General features: G+C 36.5%; 1 protein-coding gene across 1 annotated transcript in view; it reads left to right on the top strand.

Annotated features, from left to right (window-relative positions):
• The window catches only part of CSMD1 (CUB and Sushi multiple domains 1), a 1016265-nt gene that overhangs the window by 867874 nt on the left and 128485 nt on the right, over positions 1–19906 (top strand). Inside the window, exon 43 of the mRNA XM_026844050.1 lies at positions 5680–5868. Within this exon, the coding sequence (XP_026699851.1) occupies positions 5680–5868 (189 nt within the window). The remainder of the gene's footprint in view (positions 1–5679; positions 5869–19906) is intronic.

Genomic DNA, 19906 nt, shown 5'->3' with positions numbered 1-19906 from the left:
TCCTGTCCTGGGGTGCAGCAAATCATATCTTGGGCTTCCATAAAAAAGAAGCGTGACCAGCAGGTTGAGAGAGGTGAATCTCCCCCCCTGCTTGCTCTCATGACACCAGCCCTGGAGTATTGCATCCAGTTCTGGTGCTCCCATCACAAGAAACACATGGATCTGTTAGAGCAGGTCAAGAAGAGGGTTACAAAAATGATCAGAGGGCTGGAATATCTCTCTTTGAAGAAAGACTGAGACAATTGGGGTTGTTCAGCCTCGAGAAGAGGAGGTTCCAGGGAAACCTTATTGTGGCATTTCAATACTTAAAATGGTCTTGTAAGAAAGATGGAGAGAGACTTTTTACCAAGGTCTTTAATTACAAGATGAGGGGCAACCATTTTAAACCAAAATAGGATAGATTTAGATTGAACATAAGGAAGAAATATTTTAAGATGAAGGTGGTGAGACACTGGAACAGGTTGCCCAGAGAATCACAGAATCAACTAGGTTGGAAAGGACCTTGAAGATCATCTAGTCCAACCGTTCACCTAACACTGACAATTTCCAACTATACCATATCCCTCAGCGCTTCTGTTAACACCTACTCTTACACACCTCCAGGGATGGGGATTCCACCACCTCCCTGGGCAGCCCATTCCAACACCCAACAACCCCTTCTGTAAATAAATGCTTCCTAATATCCAGTCTAAACCTTGCCTGGCACAATTTGAGGCCCTTCCCTCTTGTCCTATCGCTTATTACTTGGTTAAAGAGGCTCATCCCCAGCTCTCTGCAACCTCCTTTCAGGGAGCTGTAGAGGGCGATGAGGTTTCCCCTCAGCCTCCTCTTCTCCAGACTAAACACCCCCAGTTCCCTCAGCCGCTCCCCGTACGACCTGTGCTCCAGACCCTGCACCAGCTCCGTTGCCCTTCTCTGGACATGCTCGAGTCATTCAATGTCCTTTTTGTAGTGAGGGGCCCAAAACTGAACACAGGAATCGAGGGGCGGCCTCAGCAGTGCCGAGTACAGGGGTCAGATCCCTTCCCTATCCCTGCTGGCCACGCTATTGCTGACACAAGCCAGGATGCCATTGGCCTTCTTGGCTACCTGGGCACACTGCTGGCTCCTGTTCAGCCGGCTGTCAGTCCGCACCCTCAGGTCCCTCTCTGACTGGCAGCTCTCCAGCCACTCCTCCCCAAGCCTGTAGCGCTGCTGGGGGTTGTTGTGGCCCAAGGGCAGCCCCCGGCATTTGGCCTTATTGAAACTCCTCCAGTTGGCCTCAGCCCATCGCTCCAGCCTGTCCAAGAAGCTGTGGATGCCCCCTTACTGGAAGTGTTCAAGGTCAGACTGGATGGGACTTGGAGCAACCTGGTCTAGTGAAGTATGTCTGTGCCCATGGCAGGGGGGTTGGAACTAGGTGATATTTAAAGGTCCCTTCCAACCCAACCCAACCCATTCTAGTCTAGTCTGAGAAGTGGATTTTATTCTTGAGTCTGTAGTTATGCACAGCATGATACTGGAGGAATATACAATAAGACTAAATTAAAGTACTCTTAATTTTATTCTTTCCTAAAATTTGATTGTTTGTGTGCTCAACTCTGCTAAGACAATTTTTCAGTAAAGTTATTTCGTGTTGGAGTGTTATAGATATATGTGGCACTTGCAGAGGCAATAAGTCACCATGTTAATATAAGAAGGAAAATACATCTGAATCATAAAAGCAAGGTAGCACAAGATCAATTACATTTCTTCTGAGATTTACATCCTTTTCTTACCAGTGGAAAATATACTGCACAAAGAAATGGCTAAAGTCAATATGAGATAATTTTAAAATTCAAGTATTTGACTGCTGCCAACACTGGAATTAAACCTTTCTCAGATTTACTTTACTTTGGTCTTCATTTCAGGGTCCCACTACATTTTTTTTCTCATGTGAACGGTATATGATTTTTTAAAACTCATTATCAAACATGTCTTTGGGCATGACACTCATAAAAAAAGCTTTCTTATGTAACATGTGACATCAGGATTTGTGAGTAATATTTGAAAGTGATGACTGAATAATGAATTGCTCTGTTAAATCAGGTATAGTTGTTGCATATATCAAAAGAACAGAGAAGAATATAATTCATATTTTTATTAAAACTATGAAGCATATTTTCTGAGTGGCCTCTAAATCATGATATCATAGTCAGATGGATCACCTAACTTATAGTTACTCCAAGAATTTATGAGTCATCTATAGGATTTATACCAGAAGTCACGAGCAGAGAGTATCTTCACATTTTATACCTTTTTAAAACCAAACCAAACCAAACCAAAACTGTGCTCTGCTTATGTGAAAGTGCTTTCACCCCTGGCTGACTGACCTTCAAATTTATGGTATTCTGCTTTAGGCACAGGTTCTATTCTTATTAAAACAAATACTAGAACAAACCCCCAAAGTTTCTGGTTGTGTTTGTTTACCTTACTTACAATAAGAAAAAAGCATATGCCTCTCTGAATAAACACTAACTAGAATTTTAAAAGGTAGGCTTTATTTTTGCCTTTAACAATCCAAGGGACTTTAAGAGATGTTGAGCAAATTAGGCAGTCAAAGAGATGTTGATCTACTTTTGGATTTCCTTTCACCTGACCTGTCCCTGTGTTTTCTTCTCATGTAGATCAACAAGATTATTTTTTTTCTGATATGAATTTTTAAGACTAACTTAATCTGAGACCATATAAAGTGTGTTTAAAATGTAACCTATGAATACTGTATTGCAACAAATTAACCAATAGAGAAGGATATTTTTCATGAGTATTCATCTCCTGAAAAGGCTGTACAATCAAAGTTTAAAAGTTTTAATACTTATTGGCATTTCTCCAAAAACATTGTAAATATTGGGCAATGTAGTGCTGCAATTTGTTGATAAATCTCTGAGATTCTCTGACCCTCCAAAATAAGCTTCTACTATGTTTCTGATATAATGTGCTAAGTAGATTTTTATATAAATTATTAGTCTTAATATGTGCTAAACTCTTAAATAATCTTTCTTGTACTCTATTTTGTATAAAGATGTTAATAATGAAATTATCTGTAGTAGTACTGTATGAATAATGATAGCAGGAGTAATAATAGCATTAAAAATTAATGAGCCATTACTAGATTTAGCACAAAATTTTAATGAACCATAATTAAGGTAGAATAAAGCTTCTGTATTTCCTTTCCAGTAGCAATTAATTCCAATTGTTACGTTTTCATTTTCTTCTCTTAATTTTTTGTTATTTTTGGGAAGGGAGTTCTCACTTATTAGAGGATTTCAGAATATTTCTGGCACTCCCACATCTCTTCCATCTTTGTAATGTTACGAACACTGGATTCTGGATTCCTTAATCAATTAGGAAAAAGCGGAGGCTTTCTTAAAATAAATCTATTTATTTCATAGCATGACTGCAATCAGCAATGCTTAAAAAAACTCATGACAGTAGCTGTACTTCAGTGAAGCAATTAAGTACAAAATTGCTTTAAGTAAGCACTTAAGCACACCTAAATTATATGTTTAGCTTAATCTTGCTGCAATGGCTTGTTTAAATAATCTGATAAGTATATATTTCTAGGATGAATGTGTCCATATTTTAATGTTTAGCATTGAAAAAATAAGAAAATACTTTGTTCAAGAATATGTTCTTCATCTCTCTTACTGTATTTTTAGAGCTTGGACTTAAAAGCACATGTTAATATAAAGCACACTGCTATTACTGTTCTTATTTGGACTTTCCTATCTTCTGACAGAAGTGTTTCATAGCTGTAAATAGAATGGTCAGAGAAAGCAGGGCATTCATCTTCTCAATAATTGTTTCTTAAATAGCTTTTATTTGTTATCTTATCTATGTGAAGTTGTTTGTGAATTATTCTACATAACTTTTTAATAAAACTATTTTTTGCTTCATGTGGAACTATTTATCATTCAAATATTATAAGAAAATAAATATATCTTCAATATGAAAACATGTAGTTTTAAATTCTATTCATATCTTAGTAAATGCTATAAATAAAACATCCCTCTGAATTTTTATCACACTAATTTATATGAATTTATACATTTAATTGAATAATATTTTGAGATCTTTGAAAACATAAAACCTAAAACCTGACATTAAATATGATGAATCATTAATACAATTATTTGTATGGAGATATATATCTAGAAGGAACTTTTTCTTAGTAGCCTTCTGTCACTTTTCTAGATCTTTCTGATGCTCTGTGACTTTATAGCTTTTTTGGTTAGAGGATTTTTATTTGTTTTTTGCATAGTTTAATATATATTAAAAAATCCAGTGGATTTTGAAAATCTTGTATTTCATAAAATATTAATGAATGAACGACTCTGTTCTAACTTAGTAGAATACTCACTATATTGTTTAAATGTGAAAACACATTTAAACAATTTCTGTGATTAGTTGTGTGCTGATTTATTGTTGAAGTCATTGTACAGTTGATGCAAGTAATAAACAAACTGTATTATTTCCACTCAAATAAATATAAGCCATCATAGCAATACATATGCTTATCCTCGATCTGAAATGTTTGTTTTTTCTACATAGTGCTCACAGAGCTGAAAAACTCCATTTTCTGTTGTGCTGCAGTTGCATCCATTCCTAGTAGATAACACATAGAGTATTACATGAATATTATCAGAAGAAAAGTTGTCTGAAGTTCTTATGCCACTGTTAATTTTATAAATATACTTGTATATAAATAAAAAAAAAAGTATTTTCAAATTTTGGAAATTATACTGTGAACATGGTCATTCGATAGATATGTGTTTCTGATAAATACATTTAATTTCAGGCATCATGGACAAGTTTCTTTTCCTAAATAATTTTACTGTTTCTTACTTGGAATTGATTACATCTTTTCCTGTTATTCGGATAGGAAAAAGATATTTGAAAAAATTTGTAACAATTTTAAATCTTGGGAATTTTAGCAGAAAAGTGACCACCTGTTTATTTTGGTCAATTGAATTATTAGTATTAATGTGTGCAGCATTTGGATTCAATGCTTCTGCATTCAGAGAAAGATTGGTTTTATTTCAGACTTAACATCTTAAATTAAAACAGTATAAATAAATTTTATGAAAATGTTTGATGTACTCATAAAGTTGTGTCAGTGACGTGCTAAGTATATCCATTTTATTTATTAAATAATTCTATGTATCTTGGTTAAAAAACGTTATCCTATTATAAATATTATATATTTATAGAATATTATCCTATGTATATAACATTATATATTCTCAGATTTTAGGCACTAGGTCTGAACCTAAAAAATTATTTTAAAATATCCACATAATTTATATATTTTCCTAATCTGAAGCTTTGACATGAACTATTGAAACACAATATTCCATCTTCATGCCTTGCGCCCAATGTTTCTCTGACCTTCCTCTCTATATTTCCTTTTATTCCTGATTTTGATCTTTCCTATGCTTTCTCTCTAGAAATATTTTTTTTAATTCCTTTGTCAAGATCTGGATTGTCCCAATGGATGATTTATTTCTCGCTATGTGTTAATTACTCTATTACTGGATTTTGGCATTCCAGAGTTTACCTATTACTATTGCAGAATTTATATTTACCATTGCAGAATTTATATTGATGTTTACTTTTTGTGTTGAGAGCTAAGCAATAAAAAGTATTTCTGTTCTCTTCCAGCTTATGAGTTACAGAACTGCCCTGATCCTCCTCCTTTTCTGAATGGATATATAGTCAATTCAGATTACAGTGTAGGGCAGTCAGTATCATTTGAATGCTATCCTGGATACGTTTTGAGGGGTCAGCCAGTTCTCACCTGCCAACATGGAATCAACAGAAATTGGAACTACCATTTCCCCAGATGTGAAGGTAACTTCTGGTAGTATTTTTTCTTCAGAACTCAGAATACTTTCTGATTCTTGCTTACTTGTTTGTGTGTGTGTAAGTAATGCAGCTTTAGCTGAAGATCTGCAACTTTATCCTAATCTATAATGCAAGCAGCTAAAATCATAATAGTATGTGCTTTTATAAATCATAAATATTTTATGAATCATGTTCCTCAGTAGTGATTTATTTTTCCTACTAATATTTGTCAGTTGTATTGGTTATAAGAACTCAGGATACTGCCAGAAGCACCAATTTACTTTTTTTTCCTTCTTTTTTTCTGATCTGAGGGTAACCAGGACATTGTACAATGCAACATATAAAATTTTCCATCATAAAGTTTTTACTTGGACTTTGATCTAAAAGCTACAAGCACAGAAGCAAAATTTTTGACATTCCTTTAGACCCATAGAGGCTTTGACAAACTCTTGTATAGGATGTTATGACAAAACTACGTAGTCGTTGTGTAGAATTGAAGTGGTGTCATAGATAATGAACCAGCTAAGAAGATATACAACAGACTGAAATAAAAGGTTTCCATCCTAACATATTAATGATGCTATAGGTTTTCACTGGAGAATATATGTTCAGTGACTTTGACACTAATCTGGAAAGATGAGACAAAAGTTCTTCTATGCAAAACACCCAATAGCTTTTAGCTTAGTCAAACCAGAAAAAGCTGTGATGAATTAAATATTTAACTGAGTTACAGGTATTTGACATGAAAAAAAATGAAAGAAGGGCCTGTCATTCTGCTTCAGGACAGACTGCTAAGGGATAGAAAGTCATTTTCCAGTAGGACAGGTTAGCACAATGTTTTCTACTCTAGATTTTTCTGTGCATTCTTATTAGACATGGGAAACTGAATATTGTCAGAAACAAAAACTATGCTAGATGGACTTAAGGTTTGCTTCAGCACTGCAATTCCATGCTTCCCAAATGAGGATTTTAGTTTAGCAAATAATAATTTCAAATAAATTTTCTTATTATTTCTGAGCTATGCATTCAACGAAAGCTTAACTATATTGCTCTGCAGCATGAATGTGTGCTTTGTACATGCACTTGAGAAGGGAAACTCATATTATTTCCTTACGTTGTCATTTAAAACCAGTGTCACCATAATCCATAAAAATTAAGTTCTAGTTCCATAACAGTTAATGTGAATTATCATAAATTGCTCAGAAATCAATTAAAGTAAATATATAGAGGGGGTTGAAAGTATTGCATATTTCTTGGAATGCAAAGGGTTTATAAGGGAGAAATAAAGTTTAAACTGAGTTTTCTTGATGAAGATTTTCACAGACACAGATCTTTATCCATCTGAGACTTGTTAAAGCATAAAAACAATTATGAAATCTCAATCTTCATATTTTTAAAATATTGATTTTATTATTATAATTGGAATTATTAAACTAAGAATTATTAACTCTTTTTTAAATTTAATTGAAACTGTATTTTTATAACATATTATTGAGTAAACATTATAGAAGTCTGACAGGCTCCCGGAGTAAGACATAAATGTACCCTTACTGGCCAAGGGGAAAAGACAATGTCTGGACAGAACATCTGGCCTTGGAATGAGAAAACCCATGACCCCTGACTTCAGCAGTTCAGCTAGAAAGTAGTACATATTTGAACAAATGAGAGTATTAAGTTTTGGGTTATTTTCAAACTAAAGAATAGAGTTTTACTGCCAGTCACTTATCCTATTTGTCATTTATGATAGTATAGAAGTGAAAGCACTAAAATGTTTCCAGTATTGAATGGCATTAGGAAATACCTAGCATATGAGAGAATGTGTAACTTCTGTACAATCAATGGGTACATTTGCTGTTAAATGGCTATCAAGATGTGTCTGCTGTTCCCATGTCTTCCATTTTTTCTTGTTTTTTTTTTAAACTTGTGCATCAGCTGCAAGACAATTTACACATTTTGCAAAAATATATATTTCAATAAAAGTGAGAAGGAATGCATGCAAACAATTTAAAACTTACTTTGGACTATTATTTTATCTTTTGAGGAGAAGAATATTAAAAAAAAAAAAAAAGAAATAGCAACATAAGCAGTTAACATAATTAGTAAATAATTGTATTCTTTTAGAAAACTATACTTAAAATTGTGTTGTGAAACACCTTCTGAACCTTATGCAACTCCACTGGTTCACACTGCAATAGGTAATATAAGCATCCTTTACAAAACCTTATCTCCCAAAGGAGAAAGAATGGAGAGGCATGAGAAAATTTATTTCTTTATGAGAGTACAGCTAATGCTTACTTAGAGACATGCAATGTGATAATGCATCACATCTTTGTGAAAATGGTTGGTTATAACACATAGTGAGGGTTTTTGTTTTTATAAATATTTTTTTTTCCTGACCCTTTTACCACTGGCATATTTAAATTAAAGATGTGAACCATCATCTCCCATATCTTTTAAGTAAACGAGTCTGTAACTTTCCTTTTACTTTTATTAATCTTGCTCTGAAAGATTCTATTAAGGCCACCCATTTCTTTTTGTTGACTGTTAGAGCTAACTTCTGTATTTATTTTAAAGAATTCATTCAGCCTAAAACATGGGCTTAAGTACTCCAGTTATGTGCTTGTTTTTCCTAAGGGTACCATTTTATGTGCCTCCTGAATTAAAGAGTAAATGAATGGAAGGACTGCAGATTTCAGTTTTGCACTTAAATGTTTTACAAGTCCTAATCTAGGAACATAAGACCTTACATTGAATGTGATCTGTAGCTCCATGTGACTTTTAATTAAAAAATATAGAATTTTACAAAATATTTTTCTATGTATAACAAATTAATAAGTAGTTAATTTTAAGATTTTAAAAAAGAAGACAAGGAATAACTATTTAATGAAGATACTTTTATTCAAAGGAAATTGGGTTATGAGTTCAACTTTTAACAATCTTTTGAAAGAAAATACAAGGTTATTCATTATAAAACTGAACTATAGGCAAATATGAAATATTTTTCCTCATATTAAACATAAAGTTTTACAATATCCTTTAAAGAGTCATCTAAAAGTGTAAAGGAAGATGATAGAACATTATTAACAATTTTTCCATATACAATACAATGCTAGAGTAAAAAGAACAGTTAGAGTTACAAAAAAAATATGAGGTAAGCATAGGGGCTATCATGTCCAGAAGCAACGATGTCACTCAAAAAATGTTGGGGAAAAAAAATACCTGAAGAACATATGGAAGATACGGAATAATTAGTTGATAATAAAATAACATGTTTAGTTTTTATATAAACAGGTATGAATGTGATTTACTTTGATAAATTATAATATTAGTGTATTTAGTCATTCTAAATCTTGCCATCTGATGATAAACGTTTTTAAAAGTCATCATAATATCTTTTGCCGGTCAGCTACAGTGTGCCTTATTATCTCACATAAGAATAGAGAAAGAAAATAAAGGACATAAAAAGATAAGAGAACTTTTTTTTTTATCTCTTCCCATTAAGGTTGACTTTGCACTCCTAGAATAAAGACATTTAAGATACCAAATCCATATTTTTCCTGTATCCTTTTAGTTTACTAATTAAAATGAATTTTAACAAATTTCTGAGATGAAATTTTAAATGTTTATCAGTGGAGAACCACATTGTTTTGCATATTTTCTGAGAAATCTATCTTCTAGTCAAGTTATAATACCTGTTTTCTTTGAAAAGTTTTCATACTTACTGTATTTTGTATTGTTTCATTGAATGTTGTTGTAGTGTTAGTATTAAAGATTTTTCTAGCTATATTTCAATCTTTTTATTACTAGTTTTTATTATTAAACTTGTTGGTGTTTGGAATAATCCTATATTTTAACAAGATAAACATGGAACTTTAAACTTTAAAGGTTGGTCTTTTACAACACATATTTTTGGGATCCTTTTCGTAGTGCTAAATCAGAAATAAGAAGAATAAAGTGTATAAATTAAAGTTAAACTGAGAAAATGGATAAGAAAGGTAACCGTTCTGTCATTCACCTTTGAGAAATAATCTTCTAGCCTCTTCCATTGATAAGAAATTGAATAAATATCACCAGTCTTTCTGTTTCATTATTCTAGCCTGTAACAAAGCTCTCTGTTTTTTTATGTCATTAAATTAAAGGTTTTCCTTCATGTTTAATAAGCTGCTTCACCTTTTCCTAATCAAATAAATGCTGTGTGAGATTTCTGTGCTTTTGGAACATTTGGATAAGTTAATTTATTTTCTGAAGCAAAGAAAAAGAAGAAGCTACTGGAGTGTCTTTGCTAGCTAGTATTATAACACTTCAGTAAGACCTTTCCAAAGCCAGTGAAATTTTCTGTTCAGGTGCTGCCAGGCACAATCTTCAACACTAAGTGTTTTTAGAATCCTTTAGAAACCTAGGTGCCTAATTTCAAACTTCAATACCTTTTCATTTTATATAGAACATACAACTCTTAATTTCTTCCTTTCTTCCTAATCCTAGGTTAAGTTTTTGAGTCAGCCTTAGCCTGATTTTGATTTCTTCCACAGCAGTTTTGTGGTGATGTATTAAAAAATATTATATAAATTTGTTGGATTACCTTCCAAAACAATTAAATCATATAGAAAAAAAAATTTCTTTATATCCAGAAGTATTTTTTAACCCTAAAAGAGATTAAACACCTGACCAAATACTTTCACTTTACATTTGAGTACATCACTAGGTTTCTTCTAGTTTAATGGTGATTAAACCCAGATATATGGTACTGGGAAAGTACTTTTTTTTTTTTTTTTTTTTTTTTTTTTTTTTTTTTCTGATCTAACACAGAATGAAGACATCTTTGGAGCTGTAAAAGGACCTCAGATTAATATATAATATTTCTGAGTAGTGCTACTGATGCAGCACCAAAGGGCATAGCAGCCTTTTATCTTTTCTATTTCTTAATCTTTTTTACTCCCTAGAGAAACATGTTTCCTAAAAGAATACTGAAGACACTTGAGGTCTGTATGAGAAGTAGTTTAGATTTTTATAGTACTAATTAGCATTTTCTAGATTTTCTTAGATGAAGACAGAATAAAATATATTTGTTCTACTTGAATTAACATTCAGGAAAAGAAAATAATGTTTAGTTTATAATGACATGAAGATAAAGTCATTCTTTCTTTTTTTCTGCCCCCTTGTCCAGATAGTTTTAACTCAGTAGTTTTATTTTCATTTTATAACTCAAAGAAGTCATTCCTCTGTTCTCTGTTACTGACATGTCTGTAATTCAGAATGTACATTTGTCCTGGTTCCTTTGAATATGAATCCTACTTTCCAAGCCTATCCACAGTAATCTACAGCGCACAGCTTCACACAGCTGAGGCCTGAATTCATGCATCTCCATTGTGTATGCAGATGTGTACGTTTATAGTTATGATTTCTGACTTCAATTCAGGTTTCTTAATGTTTTAACTCAGCATGTAGATTTTTCTCAGTCTCTCAGGTAGCACACCACTTGCTTTGTTGAAAATTCATTTCTGTCCATTAAAGTTCAGTCTAGTATTGCTGAAAGAATTATTATGGCATCAAAATGCTTTTGCAATAAGTAAAACAAACGGTTATAAGGTCTCTGATCATGGGAATTTGGCAGTGGGTCTGAGAAGGAAATCAGTGAAAGATTTAAACCACTTTTCTAGCTATGGCCAGCATTATTAGAATTTCAGATCAAAACCTTTCTACAGAACATTGCATATACTTCAGAAGGCTGAGAGAAATAAGAGATCTGATACTGTGTCACAAAATAAAGTTGACACTCCTTCAGGGGAAAAGGTTGGGTTGTTGGTGCAGTTCTCCCATGGAAATCTGACAATGAATATGTCACCCCGAAATGGTTCATAAAAAAAGTTATATGAATATTTGTCTGTAAGATGTAGAAAATAGGTCTGTGATTCCAGAATATTAAAGACACCAGGTATTTATCTCTTTGTTTCCTTCAAGTAAGAAAATCATTATGACAGTGTCTCAACTGTTATTATCATTAGGTGTTCTTGCTTTTCCACTGTTGCCAAAATATATTGGTAAGAACTTGCTGTATCCAAGTTACAAAATAGGTTGCTTGAATCCTCACCAGTCTGTTAACTCGAAATATTCGTATGGTCAAAAGCAACATGACATAGATGCAAAGTCACGGCTTTAACATTATTCCAAATAAAATCTTAAGAGTTTAATGAAATACTTATCATTAGTCCATCTACAGTGATACTAATATTTAAAATTAGGTAATGTTAGAATGATATACAGACAAATTTTTAATATCTACCCCTTTCTCTGATTTACACTCACTCTTCCAGTACCTATCTGGTCTTAAGGTCAATGGCCTCAGTCTGGAAGAATAGTTACAAGTTCATTCTATACAGAAAACCTATTAGTTATCACTACCTTTTATTCAGAATTATTTAAAAAATAATATATATATATTCTATCTTAATATATAAATATATATAAAAGGTAAAATATATATATTAATAAATATTGTGTTGCATCACACAGTTGTACAAAGATAAAATGAAGATGTAAGTAGTTACCTATCAGTAGGTAATTGCTGATACAAGTTAAAACAAGTCTCTGGACTGCCGGAACAAGTCCCAAAAAAACCTGACAGTCTGTGGCCCGTTTTGTTAGCTTAATAAAATGTCTGTGGCCTGTTATTAGCAGTACACCGCTATATTTACTGGGCTACATGGCTAAGGTTTTACTTGTTGAGGGCTTTTTATCCGTTCCATGTCTTTTCTGTATTCCATGATTTCACTGGATTCATAGTAATAATAGAGAAATGTTTAGTACCCTTCAGTCTTCTCATATGGATTAAGGGAATTATCATGGTGAAGGTCTCTCAAAACCAAAAAGCACCATAATTTTTTGTCTACTGGCATTAAAAATTGCCCCACTTCTATGTTCAGTATAATGCTAGTTTGATATTTTTAGCCAGCTGAGGTACTATTATAAATTTTTTCTCTATTAGCTTTTCCTAGTGAGATCAAAGATACACTATTTCTGATTTAATTAACTGGAAAAAATCCTGGGACCTGGGGGAAGATTTGAACAGTGGCTCCTGATAGTGATGGTTTTTATAAACATTTGAACCTAGGAAGACAGTAGCTGTCGAATTGCTAGAAGTCCTAAACTGATATAATTTTTCCAATATCGTTGTAGAGTTCCCTCCCTTTATGCTAAAGAAAATTTGTGGGTTCATTGTTTGGTTTAGTTTTCTGCCTGGTGAGCAATGTCAGGTATGTCACTAGACAGGGAAAACAATAGTATCAAAAAAGCTGGTAAATGGTAGTTCTGAGGCTGGAGTCTTGCTCTTTTAAGAAATCTCACTGAAGATCTGTGTTAGTGTTGTGAAAAGAAATTTCAGGGGTTATCTGATCACATGAGAGACAATGTGTGTGCCTGTAATGTTTAGCTAAACTGCAGGTACTTGCCAACTGCAGAATAAATTCAGACACCCCTGCTCTGCCCCAGCAAAAAAGCATTTTGCAAATATATTCATTTTCTCCACCGAATTGTTAAAAATTTAAAATTTTCTGAGATTTCATGGGCAATTTTTTCTATAATTGTAAGGCTAGTGGTTGCCATCTAGAGAACTATGGGTAGAATGTCAGGATTTTTCTTCTAGATTTTTCCCCTAAGTCATCAGAGATCTGTGGTGTGCGGCTGTCTAGCACCTGTTAGGTCATTCAGTTCTCTATCTTAAGCCAGTAAACTAAGCCTCTGTTCTGCACAGTTCTATTCCAGTTCAGAAGACAGTTTTGTTGCCTTTATGCTCTGTGATGAAAGGATGACATGGTTATACTTCTTGAATCATGGAACTGAATATGGACATCCCCAAGTTCATAACTGACATTGTTGTCCTGGAGGTAGATGAGTTTAAGGTTTATAACATGGACATTCACAATGCAGAATCACAGAATCATCTAGGTTGGAAAAGACCTTGAAGATCATCGAGTCCAACCATTAACCTAACATTGACAATTCCCAACTACACCAGATCCCTCAGCGCTATGTCGACCCGACTCTTAAACACCTCCAGGGATGGGGACTCCACCATCTTCCTGGGCACACCATTCCAACGCCCAACAACACGTTCTGTAAAGAAAGGCTTCCTAATATCCAGGCTAAACCTTCCCTGGCACAACTTGAGGCCGTTCCGTCTTGTCCTATCACTTGTTACTTGGTTAAAGAGACTCATCCCCAGCTCTCTGCAACCTCCTTTCAGGTAGCTGTAGAGGGCGATGAGGTCTCCCCTCAGCCTCCTCTTCTCCAGACTAAACACCCCCAGTTCCCTCAGCCGCTCCTCGTACGACCTGTGCTCCAGACCCTGCACCAGCTTCGTTGCCCTTCTCTGGACACACTCGAGTCATTCAATGTCCTTTTTGGAGTGAGGGGCCCAAAACTGAACACAGGAATCGAGGGGCGGCCTCAGCAGTGCCGAGTACAGGGGTCAGATCCCTTCCCTGTCCCTGCTGGCCATGCTATTGCTGACACAAGCCAGGATGCCATTGGCCTTCTTGGCCACCTGGGCACACTGCTGGCTCCTGTTCAGCCAGCTGTCAATCAACCCCCCCAGGTCCCTCTCTGACTGGCAGCTCTCCAGCCACTCCTCCCCAAGCCTGTAGCGCTGCTGGGGGTTGTTGTGGCCCAAGGGCAGCCCCCGGCATTTGGCCTTATGGAAACTCCTGCAGTTGGCCTCAGCCCATGGCTCCAGCCTGTCCAGGTCTCTCTGCAGAGCCTCCCTGCCCTCGAGCAGATCAACACTCCCACCCAACTGGGTGTCATCTGCAAACTGACTGAGGGTGCACTCGATCCCCTCGTCTAGATCATCAATAAAGATGTTAAACAGGAGTGGCCCCAAAACTGAGCCCTGGGGGACACCACTAGTGACCAGCTGCCAACTGGATTTAACTCCGTTCACCACAACTCTTTGGGCCCGGCCATACAGACAGTTTTTTACCCAGCAAAGCGTGTGCCCATCCAAGCCACAATCAGCCAATTTCATCAGGAGAATGCTGTGGGAAACGGTGTCAAAGGCCTTGCTAAAGTCAAGGTAAACAACATCCACATCCCTTCCCTCATCCAATAAGCAGGTGGCCCTGTTGTAGAAGGAGATCAGGTTTGTCAGGCAGGACCTGCCTTTCATAAACCCATGCTGACTGGGCCTGAGCATCTGGTTGTCTTGCATGTGTTGTGTGATGGTACTCAGGATGAGCTGCTCCATCAGCTTCCTGGGCACCAAAGTCAAGCTGACAGGCCTGTAATTTCCTAGATCATTCTTCCGAGCCTTCTTATAGATGGGTGTCACATTGGCCAATTTTCAATCTGTCAGGACCTCCCTGGTCAGCCAGGACTGCTGGTAAATGATGGAAAGCAGCTTGGTGAGCACCCCAGCCAGCTCCTTCAGCACCCTCGGGTGTATCCTGTCTGGTCCCATAGACGTGTGTGTGTCTGTGTGATGCAGCAGGTCACTGACTGTCTCCTCCTGGATTGTGGGGAGGTCAATCTGCCAGTCTCTGTCTTCTGGCTGAGGAGGCTGGATTCCCTCAGTACAACTAGTCTTGTTGTTAAAGACTGACGCAAACAAGGCATTAAGCACCTCAGCCTTTTGCTCATCACTTGATAGCATGTTTCCTCCTATGTCTAGCAGGGGATGGAGGCTCTCTCTGGTGTTTCTTTTGCTGCTCACATACTTATAGAAACATTTCTTGTTGTCCTTGATGCTGAAGCCAGATAAATTTCTAGCTGGGCTTTAGCCCTCCTGATTTCTGCCCTGCATAGCCTCACATCTTTGTAATCACTGTGAGTTACTAGCCCCTTCTTCCAAAGGATATAAACTCTCCTTTTCTCCCTGAGTTGCAGCCAAAGCTCCCTGTTCAGCCAGGGTGGTCATCTCTGATATTGGCTTCTCTTACTGCACCTGGGGACCACCTGCTCCTGTGCCATTAGCACTTCCTTCTTAAAGAGTGTCCAGCCTTGTTTGACTCCTGCCCTTCAGGATCATCTCCCAAAGGATCCTGCCAAGCAGGTGCCTAAACAAGTCAAAGTCAGCCCTTTGGAAGTCCAGGATGTCAGTGCTGCTGCCCCCTCTCCCAGCCTCTCTAAGAAGAGAGAACACTATTATTTTGTGATCACTGTGCCCTAGGCCTCCAACCACCACATCACCCACCATTCCTTCTTCTGTTCACAAAGAGAAGGTCCATCAGGGCACCTTCTCTGGTCAGTTCACTCACCAGCTCTGTCAGGAAGTTCTCTCCCACACATTCCAGGAATCTTCAGGCTTGGTCCTGCTCTGATGTCTTGTACTTCCAGCAGATGTCTGGGAAGTTAAAGTCTCCCACAAGAACAAGGGCAAGCGATCGTGATATTTCTCCTAAGTCCCTATAGAACATTTCATCCATCTCTCTGTCCTGGTTGGGTGGCCTATAGTAGATTCCCACTATGACATCTGCTCTGTTGGCTTTCCCCTTGATTCTAACGCAAGGACTCTCCACCCTGTCTTCACTACTCTTTCAGTCCCTAACATACAGTGCCACCCCACCGCTTCTCCTTCCTTGTCTATCCCTCCTAAAGAGCTTGTAGCCATCAATTGGTGCACTCCAGTCATGGGAGACATCCCGCCATGTTTCTGTGATAGCCACTACATCATCATTTTCTGTTACATCATGTCTTCAAGCTCCTCTTGTTTGTTACCCGTGCTATGTGCACTACAGATGAGCTGATGTTTTGCCTCCTTCCCCCTTCAATCCAGTTTAAACTCTGTCAATGAGCCCAGCTAACTCCTGCCCCAAGATCCTTTTCCTCCTCTGGCACAGGTGCATCCCATCTGATGCCAAAAGGTCTGGCATCCTGTATATTAACCCATGATTGAAAAATCTAAAGCCCTGACAGTAACACCAGTCTCAGAGCCACAAGTTCACCTGTTGAGTTCTCTGGTATTCTTCTTCATCCATCCCCGCTACTGACGGGATGAAGGAGAACACAGTTTGTGCCCCTGACCCCTTAATCAGTTTCCCCAAGGCCCTGAAATCTCTCTTCATTGCTTTAGGACTTCACCTGGTAATGTCATCGCTACCTACCTGAAAAACCAAGAGAGGGTAGTAATCCTTGGGTCTCACTAGGGTGGGTAGTTTAGCCCTGAGGTCCTTGACCTGGGCCCCAGGGAGGCAGCAGACTTCCCTATGAAGTGGGCCTGGTCTGCATCTTGGGTCTTCGACACCCCTCAGGATGGAGTCACCCACCACAATAACTCTCTGGGGTTCTTTTTAGAACTGGTTTTAATACCTGGTCCAGAACAACCAGGCCTTTGTGGACATTGGTCTTCCTCCTTGTTTATCTCATTTTTTTCCTCCTTCTTTTCTACAAGCTTCTCTGCACCATGTAACACTTTCTGTACTCAGTATTTTCTTCCCTGTATAGATTTCCACTGTTTCAGTCTGGATCACGGTACTTGAAGTCGGCCATCCCTAATTATCTAAGCCAGACAGGTATACCAAGAAGGTCTTGATAGATACATATACTGTGAACAATTGTAGAAATTCATACAGCAAAGGGGTAGGATAGTTATCAGCCAGATTCTAATATAGACATTTTAAACGGAGAAGAGATGAGTAGAACTCATAGATTCAAAACTGTAGTCTGACACTGGAGGACTCTCCAAACAGAGCAAAGATAGGCATGCTTTTGGATGCCATCCCCATTCTAAATCATATTCTCCACTGTGTAGCAGGTGAATTGAAATACATGAAAGAGCTTAATCTATATATGGGAGAAAATTACATTAATTTCTGCTCATGAGATCATAGTAAAATCTTGCCGAGTAGTCATGCTCTAAGACTTCACTCCTGTGTAATAGGGTTGTCCTAAAGATATACCATAGCTGTCTTGGCATAACATATGTAGCTGTCAGTAAATTACTAACTAGATTTGGGCACCATTGGGTGGATCGTTAGAAATGCTTGCTGTTCTTCCATGTATGATATTGCATCTGGAATTACATATGATTGCCCATGGGAGCACATAGTATAGTGTTCATTCATTTGTAAATCAACATGTGGTCTACTCTTAGCATTTGAAATTTTAGAAGACTTGATTATATGCTTTTCCATTTCAAAAATCTGTGTTTCATTATACCTATCATTCAAAGTGCAATATAATAATTTCATTAATTTAGAATGATTTGTTTATTCAAACTAAAGCTATTTCTGTCTTGTGTGAAATGTAGTCAGTTATTTCTGTCTAATTTTCTGTTTCATGTTTTTTAAGGATCTTTGGAGAAAGCTTAGTATCAGCTGTGTGTATTGCTTATTCTATTAGAGTGTTGTTATCTGTGACACTTTTTTTCTGAGACAATTTATAGTTCTGTCATGGCTAACAAGAGAAATTAGACTGTCTTTACTGAGATACAATCAATCTGCATTCTTTGTAGAGTATTAGAGAATAATAGAAGCAAAGTAAAAAATGTATGCAATCATTGATGATATTAATAAATCCATCAAAAATATATTAAACTCAAAATATATTTAAATATAAAACTTCTATCAGAAAAATCCTGTATCTTATCTAGAACTTAAAGGATTTTCCACTTGTCACTGTCTTAGTCTCAGGAAATGTATTTCAATGTAGTAACATACTTGTCCAAGCAGTCCTTTAGTTGTAAACATGGAGTACTGTGGAGAGAACAGACTAGATTTGTGAGACCAAGCAATCTGAGCATGGCTGAAATGTAGGGGGTTAGGGAACAGAAAAAAATAGGCTCAGGTCACATTTTCATCATAGAACCATTATAGCTGACAGACATTGCTAGCTGTCCTTGGACTGTACACACACCCAGGGTCAGACAGATAGAACCAACCCTTCATTTTCCTTTGCTCACTTCCTTTGTTGGTCACTGAAGGGTTGTAGCTGAGGAGCAAGTGCTGTGATGTTCTAAGATGGGAAGGTGTGCTAAATGCATCATACTAGCTAGCACTGATATGGATGAAGAAAGTGAAGTAGTTAGAGCCTCCTAAACCTGTCCTATGAATCCAGTGATTATTAAAAGTATTCCTCCAAAAAGGGCTACTCGTCAACTAGCCAGATGGTCCTTCTACCCCAGTGGTATAGTAGCTTTAAACCATATGGGAAATGTGACATCCTTCTGCCTTCCTCAATCCTTCATTTTTCCCTTTTCCCTTTTCTCTTTTCTCTTTTCCCTTTTCCTTTTTCCTTTTTCCTTTTCCTTTTCTATCACTTGTTGAAAGGTGAAAAAGACATAAAGAGGGTCTGAGGGAGAGTCATAGGAATCCTAACAATAGCATAAGCTTTATGTTAAGAGCTAATGAGAAAAGTTTCAGAGCTAGAATGAGTGTCCACAAATGAAATTAAATTCTCACTCTAATTAGTTTGTTCTAATGGCATATGTCTACTCAGATCCACACTTGCATCCATGATCAGTCAATTCCCCCAAACTGAGACTCAAAAGAAAGCACATTATTACATATTTGCTACCCTTGAATTAAATCAACCACCTTTTCATGGCATTGATTGGCCTACAAATTTCACTCAGCAGTTTGTGTGCTTATCTTTATTTTACTTGTCATAAGAATAGTGAGCATACAAACTGCAACTGAAGTACCATTAAACATGGCTAAAACTTTCAGAAATAAAGTATAATGGTTTTGGGTGAGGGTTCAGTTGTATGGAAACATGCAAGCTTTGTTTGCTTTTTTTTATTTGTTTCTTAATCTTGAAAGCAAGCCAAAGGTGTCCCTTTTTGAATTTGTGCTAACTAATTTTCAATAACTCTATATAAAAGCAATATTCACAGCAGATTTTGATGCATTTTAAAAAATGAAATCTAAAAGACATCAGGAGAAATTATTTCTTAGAAATAGCATTATTTTCTGACTCTCAGAAGCAACCAACCAAGGAAAAATGCTGTCTTGAATGCCTAGATTAACTTATTGTGTGGAGCTTTTAGAATTTGGGAGAATTTTTATATTCCATTTGTAACACCAAAAAGTATGTTTCTCCTACTAATTTTTAATTT

This window comes from Athene cunicularia (genome assembly GCF_003259725.1).
Source record: "Athene cunicularia isolate RWA chromosome 3 unlocalized genomic scaffold, athCun1 chr3_part1, whole genome shotgun sequence".
Classification (NCBI taxonomy): Eukaryota; Metazoa; Chordata; class Aves; order Strigiformes; family Strigidae; genus Athene; species Athene cunicularia.
Note: the sequence above shows the minus strand (reverse complement) of the source record. Positions and strands in the feature narration are given on the sequence as shown.